This window comes from Glandiceps talaboti, chromosome 13 (assembly GCF_964340395.1).
Source record: "Glandiceps talaboti chromosome 13, keGlaTala1.1, whole genome shotgun sequence".
Classification (NCBI taxonomy): Eukaryota; Metazoa; Hemichordata; class Enteropneusta; family Spengelidae; genus Glandiceps; species Glandiceps talaboti.
The window spans coordinates 11,953,206-11,974,955 of NC_135561.1; the positions used below are offsets into that span (position 1 = coordinate 11,953,206).

Genomic DNA, 21,750 nt, shown 5'->3' on the forward strand with positions numbered 1-21,750 from the left:
AAGGGTTATCCGAAGTGAAAGGTTTGACCTGACGTGACCTCAGTTACCATATCCTCGTTCAACACAATATTTTTGCATCAAGTCTTTATTCGACATTCTCTACACTATAGTACGTTCCTGGTTCTTTAAAAGAACATGGTCTAGAACTTGAGCGCAGATGTCGTCATTTTTCATATAAAATATATAAAATTGTTTAAGTCTTACTACTCATTGAAAGAAACAACTCGTCACTGGAGGAATTCTTACATGTACATATGAAAAGAAATCTGATCTCATACGTCACTCTATTCGAAAGGCTGGACCCCAGCTGATCAAATTATTACTTTTACAAGGAAGTACCTGGCAAGGGTTGCTTTGAATCATATTATTACCATATTTATCAGCAAAAGTTCCAAGTGTTCAATATAACTTACTGCCCACATATCCGTGAACACATTTCAGTCTTTTGTATACAGACAAACTAAGAAATAGTGTATTGTATAAGTTAGTTTATGTCAACTTCATTTGTATCACGTGGAACCAAACTATAGGCCATACTCCAAGGCAATTCAAGGCATGTATTCTCTGTAAACTAATACTATATTACTTTTAACACAGTGCCGCCATCTATGGTTTTATGGAGTATTTACTTTGCACCCAATTATCGTAAAACCGTCACACATTGGCAAGTCGACTACACGATGCCTCTTCGTAAGGACACGTTGTTTTTTTGTAGGAGTGGTGAATAAATTGGTCACGTCTGAAGGTACGAACTAAAGTGTCGTTGCAACAAACATACCTCACCAGGATGTGGTACTTCCTTGTCATGCATGGTATACGTTCAGTCAATGAATGGTCATGCGTTGTAAAATGTGTTATGATTATCCAGGCACATATATTGAGTAAACATAGATAAACATGCACTTCGATAAATACGTTGTCAGGCGAATAGATAGGCACTGAAGATAACAGAAATATATATATATATATACACACACATATATATATATATATATATATATATATATATATATATATATATATATACACACACACACACATACATACATACATACTCAAACACACACACACACACACACACACACACACACACACACACACACACACACACACATATATATATATATATATATATATATATATATATATATATATATGTAATAGTTTTGATAGTTCTGGAACTCTATCTTGGTTGTAACTCAGAGTTTCACGCATAGTGCGATCATCAGACAACTGCGGTATAGAGCACTGTCTTAGCAGATTGATACTCACCGAGTATATATATATATATATATATATATATATATATATATATATATATATATATATATATAGTGTGTCATATATATATATATATATATATATATATATATATATATATATATATATATATATATATATATATATATATATCATGGATGGATGGATGGATGGTTGAATAGATAGGTAGGTAGGTAGGTAGGTAGATGGATGGGTGGATAGAAGGATTCATGGAGTTTATCCAATATAATAAAACTGATTCTGATCTCTTCTGGCTTCAGATCAAATGTGAGGAAAACCCGGCTTAAGTCAAATCGTCGAATAGACTGGATCAACGTACAAATATAATTTATAATATTTTGAATACGTAATATTTTTGATTTGGTCAACATATACCAGAAACATCCTTCAGCAGAAAATTAAAAAAAAATGAAGATAAGTGATCGTGCATATTACGAACATTTATTTAGTTTCAGGATTGGCATTCGCGGTATAAAAGTACTTTAAAGTGATAAGGAGTGGGTATTTATTTTGGATTCTTTATTCGTGAAACAATTTTATCATGGCTTCCAACTTCCAACAACACAACATATGCCAAGTCCTTGTTTGTAACTCAATAAATTGCAACAAGATGAATAAATGTGTAAAATGTTTGTTATTGTACGTACAAACGTTTTAACACAGCTTTTGTCTTTTTGCAATGTACTGAGTTACAAACACACTCTTAAACAATGTTGTTTCACATTATTTTTTTAAGTAGGATATTATACGGAATATGGACAAGCAATAGATTTTTTTTGTATAACCCATCACACTCTGTGGCATATATTCCTCCCAGACAGAACTCCCATGCTACTGTAATACTGTAATAATGCCCTAGGGAAAATGAATAATGGCCTCTTTATGAAAATATTGGTCATTATGTGTCAATAGTCCATACCATGTGATATGATCTAAACCAATCACTGAAGACTATATGAAAACGACGTGTTATAAATGACGATATTAGCTTATCTCATAAGAAATAGCATAATACCAGACAAGGCCTGTCGTATACTATGTACATATAATTATATATGCAAATAATTAGATAAGATTATGCAAAATTTTAGCAAATAACTTGTTCATAGGATAAGATATGTATAGACAAGGTCTTTGTAAAGATATTTAGTAAATGAGTTAAGCAGACGATTTTACAAATTTTAGCATTTACAGTCCAATATTTTTCTTCCCTCAGCCAAGCCAAGGAGAGTACGTTTGGACTCTTATCACGAGTACCGCAGAACTAGTGACGTAGACACGGGTTGGCGTGACGTACTAGAACGACCAGGGTATATAATCCATACTTTCTGTTCAAAGAGAATAACTTGGTTTGAATATGGTATAACGTTGCATGATTATTTTGGCCGCCATCCTTCTGTAAACATTTTGAGTCTCTTGGCATCAAGTGCAGTCATTTGAAGTCCCTCCATCATCATTGTCATGCCAAGGGAAATTAACATTTCGCCATCTATCAAATGTGACCTGAAATTCCCAATGTAATTTTCTAAATTCAACAAAATCAAGCACTCGCACACATCATCGACGGTTAGGCCAGCTAACTGTGATGGCAAGTCAGAGGTGGTTTTGTATTTCCGAGGAAGTGAAGGGAAGTCCGAGACATTACGGTTTGCATCAACCTCGGTCTGTGTGATGGCTTTATTTGCGTTCACACGATTGCGTTTTAACTGTACTGCTGCCAATTCTGACATCAAAGAGGAATGTGTCACTGGTTGTTCTTCATTTGAACTTTTCGTCGGTTTCATTATGTCAGCTGGAACTAGATATCCGTCTCCCATGTCAGACGTGTTCGATAATTTTGTCGATTTTTCATTACTATGTACGTGAACGCCTTGGTACGTGTTCTTTGCAATCATCCGCCGGTCTATGGTATCCATGTCGTAATCTGGTGGAGGGATATTCACAGGTTGTAATTTGCCGGAAACGTCTATACGGAGACTCTTCTCGTAGTTATTCTGTACGACTAGTGGCTCGTTTTGTGGAAAGCCTCTTAAACTCTGTGCTCGAAATTTGACAAGTCCATCTTGGAAGTCCTTTTGTCGCCTTTCTAAACTTTTTTCAGGACTGTTGAAACGAAAATTAGAAGGAGCGATTCCATGCGAGGCTGCGGTTGCTGCTGAGAAAGTAACAGATTTCTTAATGGCGGGACGCACTGGTGGCACGTGATAAACATCATACATGCCGACCCTCATTTCCTCGACTCTTGTTGGTGATAAAGCGCCACCTTCCGTTTCCCCAGCTTTTGTTGACCTCAGAATCGAGGCTTCTCCAGTGGGTAGTAACATGGGTCTGCTCTTTCTGACTGACCATCTCTGACTTGCTGGTCTGTCCGGTAACCTTGGTGGAGTTTGTTCGGTTGAAGTTTCCGGCAGACTACTCACGAATCGCTTTTGTCCACTGGATCGAGATTTGATTGTCAAGGTTCCAGAAGGTTCAAGTTCCTCGTAATGGTGAAGTTCAATTGTATGGAGACTACTTTCGGAAAATAGTGAAATTTCTGAAATGAAAGGAAAACAAAATAAAGTATGGTGAGTTATTGATATCCGTAGATATACTTTTGTTTTGTTTTGTTTTGTTTTGTTTTGTTTTGTTTTGTTTTGTTTTGTTTTGTTTTGTTTTGTTTTGTTTTGTTTTGTTTTGTTATTTTGTATTATGTTGTGTTGTGTTGTGTTGTGTTGTGTTGTGTTGTGTTGTGTTGTGTTGTGTTGTGTTGTGTTTTGTTGTGTTGTGTTTTGTTGTGTTGTGTAACAGTTGTGTTATGTTGTGTTGTTTTAGTGCTGCCCAAAGTTAACAATTTTATAGAGAGAGTAGTTAATAGGTAAGAGTTTGAGTGCAGTGGTCTGAGGTACAAATACTTACGTAGGTTGCCAGGAGAGTGCTTAAAATCGACTGTCTTGGCTACGATAGTGTCGAGCATCCTGCAAAACAAATTCCATTGACTTGAATCACGATCATCTCCATAGAATCCTTCTCCAACAACGACAGACAATTTGGAGTACATTGGAATATTGATAACAGTTCTGTCCAGGTTATCTAGGAAATCAACAACATCAAAGTACTTAGACAAGGTTTTGATGCTTTTGCATTTTGGTACCTGTCTTGTTTAGCTTTTATTAACTGCATACACCAAAATCATAGTTTAAAAAACAAATATTTGCCGACCAAATACAGTGTGCTATTTTCATTAATGATATGACTTATTTTGATTCAAATCTGAAAAGACAGTTGAATGACAGCTTTACACATTTTCATAGTATTGAAACTTGTGAAGTGCATGGATAATATGACAAGGGCAGCAACCGCTTATTTGTAATTGATGAAGTCAGGGATGAAAGGTCAGCTTATACTTACCATTATTTATCGCATTTCCCTGTAAATATGTTTCATCATACAACGTCTTCAGAGTGAGCTTTCCAAAATCAACGTCCAATTTCACAGCATTATCGATATACTGGACACTAAACACCAAATCATTTTGAGAAGAGAAATACACGTCTATCGGCAACACGTGTTTCTCGATAATCTCCCAGAGAAACCTAGACTTTGTATCTGTGAAGATAAAAGCAGGAAATAACAAATGTGTTAAAGCGAGGCTCTTTGCTATCATCATCATCTCTACGTTTTACCGCCAAAATAATGTTGCCTTTTATTCAAGAATTCCAGATAGTAACCACAATCATAGTGTCACGTGCACAACATCACAACACGACACTATGCATGTCTGCATCTTCAAAGGATAGTGGATTGTTCCACTCTCTTTGTAGGGTAGGAGTGCATTTTAGAGATTTTTTTCTAAAAAAAGAAAGTTGGTGATTTTCCGACGATTCCATTCTTCTCTACTTTAATTCATCTCTTACCAATCTGGCACACTAACATTTGCAATGGCGTCTTCTAATTTTAGTTCATTGATTTACAATAATCGCATCTACATAATCCATATATCACGACATAGTGATCAAACCTTCACGGCAACACTGATATGCAAAATTCGTTACCTTTTATTCCATCTTTGACCACATCAAATCGACTGAATCTGTACTTGACAGGAATACTGAAATGACGTCCTCTTTTGTCAATGGCGACGACTCTGGGTTGACGTTGGATTCGGTGGATTCTTAACTCCTGAAATGGAATTTGAGGGTTCCATTAAAAATCATTAAAAATCATAAATATAAAACCAATATATATTTCCCATGCATCATCATATTAATATGCACTCTGCATGTCATGCATGTCTACGTACAATTAAAATAGTACAGACCTTCGGGATCGGGGCGACATCCGCCCTCTCCAGGCTGACTATGGACAGTTTATGCCAATCTCATACTAGAGTCTCGTATTTGGGTAACACACGGCGATTCACATGTGATTTGTTTGTAAATGAACACACTGACGACTATGAGATATTATTCCCCAACATTTGTCTTTGTTCGACCAAGAAACACTCTGAGGGACGATGGATGAGTAGTAAGAAAACCCCATAGGTCACGAGTATTTTCCGGTTGTATGAAAAAAAAAAGGTACCATAATCCATGGAAAAAATCTTGCGATTTCAGACGTTGAGTTTTGACTCATGCTTCGAGAACCGCAGAACCATTGTCAACACTGACGTAGACTCGTTTCGTTGTGACGTAGAACGACCAGGTTATCAAACTCATATTTTTTGTTCGAACGCGTTCAACCTGGCGTATGTGATTTAATAAAAAAGCTTTCCTACCTGTTGACTAGCGAGTGAATCAATTTCATTGGCTGCATAGAAACCCCTCTCTACTTTGACAACCATTGGAATATCACATTCTTTGATTAAGTCCTTCAGTCCGTACACCCTAGAAGACCATTTGATGTCATCACTCCCCGCCGCCATATCGTCAAACAATTACGTCATCACTCTGGAAATATCTGAAATAGACATTGAAATGACAAATTAAGGGAAAGAGCAGAATTTATGGTTTGAGGAGAAAATATTTAATGAAAAAATCGCACCTCTATCACTCTCAAAAAATATGTCCCCTGAAACAAAATGACCCCAACAACTTTCGTACCCCCTGCAAAAAGCTACACATATTTTTTATGCCCCATTATATAACCCCCTCCCCCCCCCCGATTTACGGTACACTGATACACTGCATTATCGATCGAATAAGAGATTTCTTTAAAAATAGATGTGGGCTTTGCAAGGAGAAATCTCATGTTGAGCCTATTTTTTCCACTAACATATACTTGGGGATATTTAGCCTGAGATGTTTAATTTGGTTCAAGGCACTACAATTCATGAGAACAATATATCATTGGCCCCATTCAGACCATCAGAATTTCCAAGTCTCCCCCCCCCCCTACCTCACACGCCGAACTCTTTCCGTGCCCTTCCCATTTTTCTTTGGGCCCCCAGCTATAAATCTCACTTTGAGCCTTTTTTCCGCTAACCTATACTTAGGGATATTTATAGAGATGTTTATTTTGGTTCAAGGCACTATAAATCATGAGAACAATATATCCATTGGCCACATTCAGACCGTAAGAATGTCATGCCCCCCTCCCCCGGTCCCCTTGGACGCCAAACTTTTACGCCAAACCTTTTGTGCCCTTCCGCAATTTTGCTACGGGCTCCAAGCCATAAATTATGCTTGTTCCCTAAGTGAAACACACAATGTAACAACGTACTTTTAAAGGAAATTCCTTCGACATGTATCTTATGTCATCCTGAATTTGTCTATTCACAGCTAAAGAGTAAAAATTGACTAGGGTTGATATGAGGGTTGATTAAAAAGCTAGCTAGACTATCAATTGTTGCATTCTTCCACTGTTCTTCAATATTGATGGTTAGAAATTACAAGAATAACTATTGATCACGATGTAAAAAGTCAGATTCCTCGCATGACCTTTGACCTGAATGGGGACGGACACAAAACCAGCACCATGTTACCATGTTCATGTCATTTACCTGGTGTTTTATTTGTAGAGTATTCACAAAGGAATCGTCCTTTCTTTGTTTATGCTCAAAGTTCGATGAAAAGACACGTTATGTGCTAATCTGTGATTACACACTGGTTCATTGTATTTTAAAGGCGTCATCCCTTCACACAAAAAAGAGATTCGATATAACTTTGTCCTCTAATTGCTCGATCCCTGCAGAATTCGTGCAAACGAGTAACTCGAATTATTTTTAATCTTAGCTGTGCTTGTATTACCTGTACAGACCTAGTTAACCCAGTTTGCAATATACGTGACTACTGCAAATTTACCAACTTCAAATTTGAAGTCTGACTTAAAATCATAGACCCGTTGGTGGATGGTCTATTAGGTGCATACCTGAATACTTGTGGGAAACACAGGTGACAATCAAAGGAGCACGATGCTGCAATGAATGATGGCCAACACAGGAATTCACGACAACCTGTGTCCCAATTGGGTACATACACGCATCATTAACCGCGACCGTGTCCCTGGCTTCGGTGAATTCAAGGCGCAAACAGTGGTAGTGACATTCCGCCCACCACCTTTTAGAGATTCAGAACTTTGCTGAATGGAAACTTTATAAATCAAGGTGTCTGACATGCACGAATGATTTGTTAAAGACAGTGCCTTTAGATTTTGAAGATACAGGGACTTTGACCTTAATTTTGTTCACACAAGTGGCTGCTGCCAGCGTTACCCTGAAGTTTCACTTCTTTAACTTGAAATATTGTCCCTGTGTAGTGCACTTGCAAAACAAGTCCACAACCAACAAAGAACTTCATTGTCCGTGTGTTTTACGAAGGTGTTAGCGGTCACTGTCAACATGAACGGGGTTGTCTTCACAGCCCCAATGTTTCCACATCCCTCAAAGTAAATTCTACCATACACTTACCATATTATGTATAACACACCTCCCCCAGATGTAAATGTTTCTGTGGTAACAAATTTCCAGACGGATATCACAACAATATCTATAATTCCACAAATGGTAAACTCCACAGGTGGATACAGCCCTCTTCGTGTCTATTTATACTATGGCTGTCTATCCACGGAATGCATCTCACGGAATTCATATTCAAATGAGAGGTCTGTGAATCATGATGAAAGCAAACCCAGACAACGCCTTTATGCCATTGTTAATTTGGTGTAAAGCCGTGTCGACATTGTGAGAAATCGATCAAGTTGTACAGTGCGCCCTCTCTCGAGTGGAACTGAAAAATTCGTGCTGAAAGAAACGAGATGTATTGGCCAGATCTCGATAACTGTATCTGTTATATTCATAAGGCCTGGAGAAATATAAATGTCGAACTTCTCATTCATCTAATCTAATTATTAAATTAGGTACATGACAAATTCATCGCTTTTTTGCAATCATTTGCTACATCTTTATATCAATTTCAACTGACAATAAATCCGACACCGCCTATCGAAAACTAACGCCAAAAATGCGATTTGCAATAAGCGTCGAACTTTTGCCAAGTCGATCCTAACACAAGATACAACCAAAAGTTAATGCGCCTGTTATGCACATACAGTTATGCCATTTTCAAACGTATGACAGCAAACCTTATCAGCTCATGCATCATTCTTGTGTTGAAAATTCGAAATTACATTTCAGTGAAATTTCTGTCTTCCCCAATGTTTATCAGTTCGTGTATCAGTTACTCCAAGCCTAAGGTGTACGACGTGGTGTCAAGGTAGACGGTTTATAAACGAGGTCATTGACGTACATGTATGTAACGGAACACACACTAGATACTAAGCGACGAAGGCCATTTAAGGAAATAAATGTATTTTCAAAAACGTCATTTCATGATTTCACATCACACAGCCAGTTTTAAGTTACCCTTCACCGACTCTGTTTGATATAATCATGCAGAAATCGATACAAAAAAACCTGAACATCATAGTCCCTTTAACGGACTTGTGTATATGCTACACTTTAATATAAGATACTAGCAAGACTGAGTGGCAGTTCATTACAATATTCTAAATTAAATGAACAAAAGTGCCACCATCCACCCATGCATATATCAAATGCAGACGTCAAAAAGCACACTCTAGTCGAAGTACGTTTAAATGGTTAGACAAAATGTAGCCAGATATTTCGATCTTGCTAGCTTGGTGTAAAATATGCAGCTTGTTATTATTGTTTTTTTATGCGTGGTTGAATCAAACAGAGCTCGCTATCGGTACCTTGAAGTGGGTTGTAAATGTAAATAGCCAAGTAACAACCAACCAACCAACCAACCAACCAACCAACTCACCGAACACCAACTCACCAACCAACCAACCAACCAACCAACCAACCAACCAACCAACCAACCAACCAACCAACACACACACACACACACACACACACACACACCCAAACAAACAAATAATACGTCCTTTTATTTGTAAATTTCTTTATTATCAATATAGCAATTTGATATATATACACAAACCATGTACAAATACATCTGTACACAACTTAGTTATTATTATTAATTTTATATATCTATGAAAAAATAACTGAATTGATGTGATTGTCATTATTAATGCTGGTCGTATTGTGAGTAGTGAGGGTATTCATAATTTAATACAAATTAATGTTGGTCAGAAACATTTAGAAACATGAATGAGATTGGTGATTTATTATACGTGTAGTAACTAACAATGGTCATAAGATATACGAATATATATTATATCGACAGGCGACTGATACAATTAAGATTGTTAACAGTCGCCTGATGATCGCTGAGGAAGCGTGAAACTCAAGTAACAACTTATAACATCCTTATTCTTTGGATTAAGTCTATAATGCTCTGCTACTATATATATATATATATATATATATATATATATATATATATATATATATATATATATATATATATATATATATATATATATATATATATATATATATATGCTATGATTGAGGTTAGTGATTTAGTCTACGCATAGTAAATGTAACCAGTATCGCTAAATTATGCAAATCTGAAAATAACAAGATTTTGAAAGATTTTATGAATTTATACAAATTTGTACAAACATGATTGGGATTAGGGACGTGATATACGCATAGTAGAATTAATGTAACCATGGAGATAAGATATGTATACAAGCCCCCCCCCAAAAAAAAAAAAAAAAAAAAAAAAATTGAAAAAATTGAAAAAATTGAGATTTTATAATTCCATACAATATTTGTACAGATATGATTGAGATAAGTGATTTAATAAACGCTCCCCCGGATGTTGAAGTTATAAAGGGCGACTGTGCAGATATAGGTCTGTGCCATGGGTAATAATTTGTCGTTGCTATGATCATTACATGTTAATGAAAGGTACTTTATACACTACTAATATGTAGTGAACGTAATAGAGACAAAATAATGCAAATCGGAAATAAGTGAATGTCTTGAAAGTTAACGTTTGAGTTGAATGAGTAGCTTTTGCAAAATCAGACTTTTTCTACTTTTAGTAAAAAATAAAGTCTCATTATTGTCCCTGGGAGTTTGCTCGATTATATCTTACAGCTATTGCTAGGCAACCGATCAACAGGTGGTTGCCGTGTTATTTGAGTTAGGTGAACCATGACGCGTTAGGTCATCCGTTAAGAATTTAGAATTATTAAATCTATCACTCATTTATAATGTATATTTGGTGCTGCCAAGTCGACCTTCTTTAGGTCGAAGAATTTAAATTTGTGATGGTTTTCGCTTTGGCAGAGATTGGAAGAGGGTTTACTTTGTTAGGGTACACTCAAGTTAGCACATTTCTTGAAGTGAATTTTTGTGAGTGAAAGTTCGAAAAAATGGTAATTAATTTGCCAATCAAATCAAATTACTTTGTGACAGAAAAAAAACACTACAACCGGATACAATAAATATATTACTGAAGTAATTGTTCATAAATGCACAACGAAGTGTATATGGGTTTAGCTGCCATTTGAACAAGAAGGAAGTGGCTGACCTAAACATTCTTGGTACAAATCCCAAACTAACATATAAACGTAAAAAAAATGTAACTTGCTAAAAGTACTTTACTGACAAAACAGTTATCAAAACATGGCGGTAGATAGACAGGAATGGACAAATTCAACATTTTGAAGTTGGAGGCGCCATTTCATTGACATGAGTATGGTGTGAACGTTTTGTCAGAAAGATGTTGGCACATGTATATGAAAAATTCGACAGTTAATGTAATCATCTTTTATATTGCATCATTTCTTTAACAAATAATCTCTGACTCTGTGTAAAAAATAATGATGAAATTACGACATGTACTTATTGCGCATGCGAGAATGCTACCATGGTATAATACTGTGACGTTCTTGTGTGATATAGTGACGTACCCCTGTGTAATACCACAGACAAGTAACACAGTCTGTGGTAATACTGTGACATACTCCCGTGTAATATATAGACGTACCCCCGTGTAATATATACAATTATATACATAATATCGACTGTGGCTCAATACACACTATGATGTACTACTGTTTAATACTGTGACGTAATAGCATAATATATAAACTGATATTTCTACAGTCACGTGTTATAATTATAATGCCTGCTGTGACGTATTCCCGTGTAATATTGTGACGTAATAGTATACGATAACATCGAAAGATTTAAGACATACTGACAGGCAAATATCGAGTACAAATTACTATAGTAGTAGGTTAGAAGAACGAAAATGACGACTTTTTCTTTGGTTTGTGGTTTTCCATGACGAATGTTGTAATCCGCAAAGCATCAGCTCTTGATACGCCCATAACATCCACCATTTGATTGGCACTCAGTTTTCTCAGCTCAAACCCGTCAATGTTTTTCTCGTCGAACACTTTTGTGATGGATCCGAGCTCCAACAGTTGCAGAAGATTACACACTTGATTGACTGAAAGCTTTGTCAAATCTGACGGAACTTCTTGAAGAGTTTTAAATTTCTTATCAGATTTACCTCCTCTTTTTGGACCAAGTCTATTCTGCTCCCCTTTCTCGGGCTTTTTAGGAGTCTTTTTCTTTTGGCTGAAATCATTTTTTGGCATCTCTGCGCGTGGGACTTTCTTCAACAAAGTGACGCCATCGTCTGTGCCTAGAGGTGATTCGTAATCCGTTGATGGTGTGGGCGGTAGGGGTCGCGGTGCTGCTTGCCGAAATTCCATTTTGCTGTCGTTCATAGTTTTCTTCTCTTCTGAATCAACGTTGTATTCATAAAGACGAGATTTCCGTGATCTGATTCTGATTGTCTTGTTGGGTTCAATATGTTCGTAGTCAAAGCGATTCTCAGAAACTTTGCGTGTAAAATCATACATAGAAATATCTGGAAAAAAAATTAAATACATACATTTATAATGCCTGACATACACTCAGTACTTTGCTTGAACTAAATCATTTGGGAAAAAGAGAACAAAAAATTAGAACATACATATACATGTACAGTGTACTATGAACGTTTTTGAGACATGTGTAACCTTTCACCTTTCCCAGAATTCCAATCTACTAAAAATCATTCGATTTTAATTCAATCTTGTTCATAGTTGTCGATATAGATTCTCATCAACCTCTGTCATTCAACCATGGAAGTATCACACGTACGTTTCAACGATTGAAAGTAGCTGTAAACTTTGAACACACTTAACAAATTGTCTAACCAAAATAACGCCCTCAACGATTGCCAGGACACTCACCTCTATTTCCGCTCTTTATGCTGAAGTCAACTTTCTCCTTTACGATGACGTCATAGCCCTGTTTCAAATCAGCCCACTCCTTGACATTACCGTTTTGCAGTCCTTCAGCAACACAGAATTCAAACTTGACGTAGGCAGGAATTAAAAGTATGGCTTCATGAAGGACACCTTTGTATTAACATGTAAATAAACACATATAAGCCTTTTAGTAAATTGCAGAATAAAAAGGTACCAATATGCCACTCCCCTTCGAAAATAATCGTATACCAAGAAATATTTCATTCCAAATTGACGTATGAAAACACCTTAGTATTTAATCTTGTTCAAAATAAGATTACTCCCTGGCCTTTACCAAACAGCAATTATGAGGTAAACCTCAACAGTCCAGAGCGGCGAGGACATCTTTCAAATTAAATTCATCGGTCTGTAATAATCCCCTTATGTGTAAAATACTAACCGAAATACTGTGTATGTAATAAACTGGTCCATAGACAGTGAACTATATACATGACGTGAAACAAGTAAAGCGCGTGGCCAAAATTCAACAGTGTTGAAAGTCACGATCGTGTACTCGAACTCTCAATTTGAGACACTTTTCCAAACAAAATAATTTGAATGAAGATTCCCAATTTTTGTAAATTTTTGTAAATTCTGACGTTTATTTTAGCCCCAAATCAAAGAAATGGCCTGTATTTGTCAATTTATAGAACATTTTTGATAAAAAAGTGATCACATGTTTATATATGAAAACATATATATCGAGTGAGTGTCCATCGTTTGTCGCACATGCCTTTTATATGTAAGTAGGTCACGTAAGATGGATCATTGGAATTTGATTGCCTTTACATCAAGAATACCAGGGAAATTAGTATGTAATACGAACATGTATATAATCAATCAACTGAGAGGTATTCACGTTAGTGTCTATGGGCAATTGCACTCTATTTTGTTGTTGATTTTTGCCCGTCGAAAAATACACCGATGTTTATATTTAGTGATTTTTTTTAGATTGGCTGAACGACCCCTCTAGTAGTCGTTAGTGGTGCTGCGTACACTTACTTGATGTCCGTGAGTAAACATACACACAAAAAGATAAAAATTTTACTAATATTTTCAACACATTGTAACCTCATGGGGGTGCAGATAAGTTTTGATCATTAGGTTCTCATACACTCTTCAACAGCAATGACAAAATACTCGAGTCGAAAATAGATATATAATTCTGACAAAAATAGTTCTGGTTAAATTCCGAACATATTACTAGCAGTGATGAAACATTTTTGCAAATCTCCTTTCATTCTACAATACACTTCACTCAAATACTAATTCAATTGAAAAATGTAAACACACTTCAGTAAACATGACCATATGTGTGTACACATTAAAATGACAATATGATTAAAATATAATGTAACCGAAATATGTCATCAAAACAACTCATATGTTATAACTCTGTTTGATCATCAGATTCTAAAACACATGTTGGACTCTCTTTTGTTTACTATACAAATGATATAAAATTGGCAATTTATATACAACATCAAAATCCAAGCTGTCTCTATATCTGATGGCGAAGCTAAACCAAATGATATTAACACGTGATACACATGAGCAGCGCCCTAATAGTACCTTGGGAATTCGAAAACCTTCTTTGTTCGGCAGGGTCAAACTGAGCATGACCCTTCTTTCATACAGACCAGGTAAAACATTTGTTGATGTTGTGAAAAAAAACAGACATAAAATGTAAACTCTGTAAACTTACCATTATTGATAGCATTTGCATGTAGATAAGTCTCGTCATATACCTTCATCAATGTAAACGAGCCAAAGTCATTGTCAACTCTCACATTATTGTCAATGTACCAGGCTTCAAGTTCCATCTGGTTGGAGAACCGCACTTTCTTAGGTAGGCTGTGTTCACGTAGTATTTCAGACAAATACTTAGATTCAGGTTCTAGATGGATGAAAAAACAGAGAAATACATCGTAAAATATAGATTTCATTAAAATAATGTGTTTTTATTTATAAACTTATGATATATATCAATAAGATATTTTGTATAGATTATGGTTATTATCTTTGTTAGATTTTTCAACCCTGCGTACAAGAGGTTGATCTGTAACATTTATAGCCACTACCAACATCTGATCCAAAGTACTGTTCGAACATTTGAAATATCTTTTCGACTAAAATCGTTAGAAATAGTGCGTATTAACTGTAACAACATTTGGTTAAAGAAAGATCAAATTAGTACAAAAAGTCGTAACATTTGGACTTCTATATCTGTCACGGGGTTAAAGGTCACGTCAGGTAATGGAGGGTTAAAGGTCACTTTTTATAAACGATGACTTACTTGTCACATTGCTGGTAATGATTGGATCTAAGATTTTATTCTTTTTTATGACGCTTCAGTCGATTTGATAACTTTTAAACTTATTTTTCGTTTTAGTGGACCGAGTCAAATGAGTTGACGTACTTGACAAACTCACGAAAGGCCGAACGTACTTCAATTTCTCAAGTACGCCAGTGTCAAAAAATGTGCTATCCCGATTCACCCCTGACGTCAAGGTCGATTGAAAAACTCATGACGAACAACTACTATTTTGAATATACACATGCGCAAAGCTTACTTTGCCATATATGGAATATATATTTCTGGACTGAATTAGAAATGAATTAATCATTGAGATTATAATTTGATTGAGAGGATGTTCATCAGAGAAGAAATACAATGAACGCCTACAGTGATAAAATATGAACAAGGAGACGAACTACTCAAAACGCATATGGCTGTGACGTCAGAGAAACTGCTTTGAACGTGTGTTCATTAGTTCAAAACGTATTTAATTTTGTCTGCAACAATATTTGTATAAAAAAAAACAGCGTGACAAACATTAAAGGTAGTATGAATCAATAATTAATATACAAAATTATGTGGTCATTAATACACGTTAGTCAATTACTAATCAGCCAAAACTAAGTGAGGCCAAATTTTGAAAAAGTCTTTCTTTTTGGCGCCGTAAAATAAATGCATTCACAGTACTTAGGTTCGGTTTTATGTTGCTCCAAACTCACAAAAGATGAAAAAACATGCCCTCGAGCGAGCGATGGTATACAATTTAACGAAAACTTGAATCGGAAAAAAAGACGAAGTGAAAAATTCCAGTTTGTCAATGTCAACAAATGTCACGGCCGCCATTTTATTTAACGAGAACAGCTTACGGTTGAGGAGTCACGAACATGTCTAACAACATGGTCAAAAATCAACAATTCTAACCTAACACAAAACTGACCTCAATTCGATGAAGTGCTGAAAGGGATACATGTTTTACGGTCTGTGGATCGAGACATTTTATGGCTGGTTTTCTCTGACCCTGTGAACTTTACATAAATGTTGAGAAGTCGTTTCTTTGTTTTTGTCCACGCTCTCGAAAGTTACGAGTAATTCCCTGCACGTTTTAAAAGATTAACAGTTCTTGCACGCATTGTGGTGTTTACTTGAGGGAATACTTAACTGTATAAGACACACGATTTATCTCATCTGTCAAATGTTACTGCCACACTTTAACATATAATTGTAAATACGCCAAGACTGTGAGTATTAAAGGTATAAAAGTCGTTAAAATGGACACCCCTTTGTGTTGCTATTCAGTTTCATGTCCTTGATAAAAAAAGGTTTAAGAGCGACTTTCCTTTGCATCAACTTGAAGGTCGCGTCGCAGGATACATATATATGCATGGATTCCGAATACTAATATAAATATATTAACATATGGTACAGTCTTAACTGTGGTTGTTTGGGTCTGTGTTCAAAGTGTACTTTTCAATCTCACTATTACTGACGTTATAACCAGACTGTTCAGTGGTGAGAGTTCCTACCAGTTACTAAGTATGATACGACAGGTGTTGGAATAGAGCTCGTAAAATACGTGCATTCGATATCTAACAAAAGTGATCGACCAAAACAAGTGACAATTTATAATGGTTGCGACGTTCATTAATTTTGTCGGACAAAATTCTTTTTTTTTACTACTTTCTACACTATTCGTCACGGTTCAAGAGATTCAGAGAAAACAGACTTAACATCAACACATTTCACAAAACAACAATTCATATAATATTGTAAGAACCAGAATTAATATCATAAACAACGCTAATCATAACTTACTTGATGAGGTCCCTGTCACCACTTCAAAAGGAATGTCATAATCAACTGGTACACTAAAATGCCGCCCCCTCTCGTCCGCTGCTATCACTCGCTGCTGCTTATATTGTTGGTGAATTCTAACAACCTGGAAATAGACACAAACACCACCTTTTAATAAAGTTAATGAAAATAGAAATTTTAATATAACTATTTTCCCTCCAGGGAGAAATGTACACAATGTTTTCATTTCCACTCGACCGTGACTGAATTGTATTTTTTATTAGCTGGATTTATTAAATAATGAAAGAGATGGTATTCAGGTATGTCAGGGTTTATCATGACACATTTCACGGTATGTTCCTTTGAAATATTTGATGCATTCATGATCAAATACAAATTTTGAAACATATGGTCAATGGCAAATATAAAAACTTGTTTAGAAATCGAGAGATGGTGCTGTAAAATGATTCAGTGCATTGAAAACACTGTATGAACAGCGAAAATTTTGTATAGAATCGGTTTACAGCTAAGATAATGACCTTATATTATTCAATAGTAACATTTCTGGAATCCTTTTGTATTCATGTTAACATTCATTTCTTTATAATAAACATATAGTGAATAGAGAAGATACACACATAGTTTAAACATTCCAATCATTTTCGTCATAAAAAAGCTTCGAAAGGTTAATCTGAAAGTTTGACCTTCATGTGTCTAAAGTTGATATTAATTTAATACAAAAAAATGTCCTAATGAGGCATATTGTTCTATTATGTACGTGGTAAAGAGTAAGTTCTATTGTAAATGCATTTATCATATAGTTGACATGGAGGGCGTCAGCTTGGAAAATGAAACCGCCTAGCTACTAGTATATATATACTAGGTTTATTATAAAAAGGTAAACTAATATAAATATGTATACATATCCACCTTGTATGAAGAATGTTCAATTGATCTACTTGAAATACCTTATACAGCTTGACGTTAGACAAGAGGTATGTTCGGAATTTGACAACTAGTGTACAATTAGTGAAGGCTATACGTCGGTTGCAGGTTTTGACGAGTCTTTATATGTAGTTCCTATTGTACACAGTTCAAAACACCAATACATATAAATATACATTTGCAAGGTGAATATGCCATTCCAATTTCCAGACTGCAAACAGGAAATTGAGAATACAGCGCCCTCATTCAACTTGGGGGTATCACCTCCTCGCTTTGTCCCTTGGTATTCTGTAGAAGTGTAAATCAGCGATTTTTTTTTCATATTGTTCAGATATCGAGAAAAGCAACAGTGTTCTATAACTAACTGAGTAACATATACCATATATACCCCCAAAGTACACACAGACAGGAAGTAGAGCGCCACCATGGCAAATTGTGGAAAGGCCTAATGGACCTATGTTTACAAGTACACTGTTTTAAAATATACACACGTGTATATAAATTTTGAAAAAAATAAATACCTTTTGAATAACCAGGATTTAAAATTCATAATCAGCTTTCTGTGTGTTTATTTATAGCATTCCATATATTAAAAGAGCCAACCAAGCAAATAAATGAACACACAGTTCATGATCACTCGGACGCGTACGAGTTTAAAATTGCATGCACAAAAATTAAAAATACTCATTTCATGTGTGTTGTGAAAAGAACATGTCTGATACTTCAGGTTTATTCTAATAAATCGCACCCATGAAACCATGATAACACCAATTTGATCTGGCAGCAGATCTAGACCGATTGTGTCGAATAGTGTTACATGTGTTTACATAATATCGAATCTCATTTTCAGCCATAGAGGGTGAATTTGAAAAGACCTTTTGTTGCTGTTATATTTATATTGTATGTGCATACAAAACATATACCAAATGAAGATAAAAAACACAGAGGACATGTTTTGACAATGCATGATTATCTGGACGAGGAACTATTCAAGGGGACTATGATGGATCGGTGTCAAAGTACAGTCAACAACTCTCCAACAAGATAAACGTAAAAGCCTTCGATCTGTACGTACCAAATGGGTCATGGTTAAACTCGTTCATTCCATACCGTAAATCACCCATACTACACCCTTTACTCGTATGTTTGCCTTGATTCAAATCATTACTATAAAGCGTATAATAAATGCAACATTATCTAATCATGTATGCACAATCTGCCTCGTTTCAAGGACCTCTATGTATGCCCACGTTTCGATTGAACAATGTAAAAATTGCCTTTTATCTGTATAAGCTTACTAGTCAGTTAAAGGGGCATGCAACTACACTGAGTTGATATTCATGGGGTGGGGGGGAGTTACTTGTTGTAGATTAAAATATACTTTCGTATTCTACTCACTGAAGCATGATTAACCCCACTTGCAATTTAAAGAATCCAGCAACGATGACGTAATTTATCATACGTATTAAATATGTTGAGGAAATCCAACTGAGCTAAATATATGCTAGAGGACAATTGTAATATCGTAGAAGACAAACATCAACACTAGAATAGTTTAATCGAGGTTTTATGAAAGTATTTTCACTTGAGTAAAAAAACAACTTATATACTCAGCTTGTGCCACTTTAATAGATCAACATTTTCTGAAATTTCACGTTACAATTTCTGAACCTGCTTTTAGTGTCTTGTTCCCTGTTTTTGCTTTTCGTTGTCTGTGCTTTAAGTTACGTAATATTGTTCACCAGCTTGGTAGCTGAATGAATTATAAAATGTAGTATAACCCACAGCCAGTTCAGGTTTTTATTTTGTGCGTTTCAGCCTTTGTAACTACATCATATTACTTAGCTTAGTATCCACGACTATGCTATGCATGCATGCATGTACTCCATATTAGGGAGACAACTATGTCATCTCAACCATAGACCATACATGGTGCAGAGTCTACGGTGTAGGGTTCTACGACTCATTGAACCAGTGATTCAGACACAGAGTAGATGACATAGTTTAGTAGTAATCAGCAAAACAAAGGTCCTAAGTTAACACATGTTATATATTTACATAATCATACACTTTTTAAAAATATTTTTCAGTCAATTTTACGTTGATCATTAAAACCTTGAAAATATGATGGTATCAAAAACGTAGCAATGTGTTTCATTTAAAGTAGTTTATTGCTGCCTATAGGTATAAAACACTGAATGTTTGTATTGCATGCAGCTTAGCCTGGATTTAGACGAGCGAGTATTACATGTATGTAGGAACATGTGAACTATATGTACGTGTATTCATAAAACTGACTTTGGTTGTAAAAAAAGGGGAAGAAATACTAGTAGTTGTGTTGTTCTACATTCGACTGTCGTTTGTAAACATTCGTTTGTTTCTTTGTTGTACTTCATAAATATTTACAGTTTCCACAAAGGCTAGGGTTTGACCCCGAGGTCATAAAGCTGTGACTCATTCTGAAGGTACACCACCCCGAAGAAATCGGGCGTGGTGAAATTGCATTACCGTGAATAGGTATCGAACACTATAAATCAGCCAAATAACTTGGTGGATTGGTAAACAAAGGGTTTATGTCTGTTACACTTCAAAATGGAATTAACACAGGTGTTGATTTCAGATACATCTGTGCTTTAAACGACGGTGGAATCCCGTGTTCATGGTTGAAACAGTAAACAGTAAGGGTTGGGAGCAGCAATAAAAATGTTACGCAATAAACTATGCACTCAGTGACGTAACTATAATATCAACAATTTCACTTTCATCGATAAAAATGGATAAATACCATACTTTCGATGAAATAAAACAGTGAACGTCGAACAGCACGTTGTTGTCCATTGTTGTTCTCAAAGGAAATTGCTCACATACCTGAAGATTGGCGAGTGACCCCGTATCTTCCGTTCCATACACACCCCTTGTAACTTTGAATATTTTGGGCAATCGGAAATGCTCAACAACTTGTCGAATGGTGTACGAAGTCTCCGACCAACTGACTTTGTCTAATAAAGCCATGTGTGATTTTTTTTCTATCGGGGAAAGTTTATCTGTAGAAGCAAAGAAAAAGTGCAAAATCAAAACGATAATCTTGTAAGGATTTTATTTCAATTACTCAGAAGTCAGGGCAATGCCGGTGATATAATTACAGATTTACTAACGGATCGAAAACGGGTGTGGTGTGGTATGATCTACCGGTTGAAAATCCTGGCCTAATTTTAGAAGGCGGAAATAAAAGTAAAAAATTGACTTCATGTTCACCTTTATAATATTATGTCGTTTGATTTGACCATTACATTTTCTTGAATCAAACAAGTTGTCACAACCCCAGTATTCCCACTGCGACCAGTACGTTCTATGTCTAGGAATTATTCTAGATGGATATCATTTTGACGGTACTTTCATTCAAACAAACAGAGTACGTACCTCTATAAACTACCGGGAATGAATCCTAAACTAGACGGAAAAGCAACGGGTGTCAGCTGATGACGGTATGCATGAAGCCCGTACCCATCGAACGTCGGCAAGAGTTGGTGTGGTACGTGTAGGCGTTTGGCAGAACTGGTGCGTAAAACCGGTAGCACAGTACAGCAACTGGGTGATACCATATTAATAGGGATGAGCAGCATGTACATGATTTTTGAATGAATGTATCTTAAGCTAAAATTATAGTGTAAAAATAATTGCTTGGCATATAATAAATGATTGATAGG

At 35.8% G+C, this 21,750-nt stretch overlaps 1 protein-coding gene across 1 annotated transcript; it reads right to left on the reverse strand.

The window, feature by feature from the left end:
* Window positions 1-11,006: 11,006 nt before the first annotated feature.
* LOC144444677 (uncharacterized) lies at window positions 11,007-21,599 on the reverse strand. Its single transcript, XM_078134184.1, has 6 exons — window positions 21,464-21,599; window positions 20,912-21,087; window positions 17,120-17,243; window positions 14,714-14,905; window positions 12,952-13,119; window positions 11,007-12,584 (listed from the first exon to the last, which is right to left on the reverse strand). Exons 2-6 carry the CDS (start codon window positions 21,053-21,055, stop codon window positions 11,944-11,946), a joined length of 1,269 nt encoding a protein of 422 aa, XP_077990310.1. The 5' UTR covers window positions 21,056-21,087; window positions 21,464-21,599; the 3' UTR covers window positions 11,007-11,943.
* Window positions 21,600-21,750: the final 151 nt, after the last annotated feature.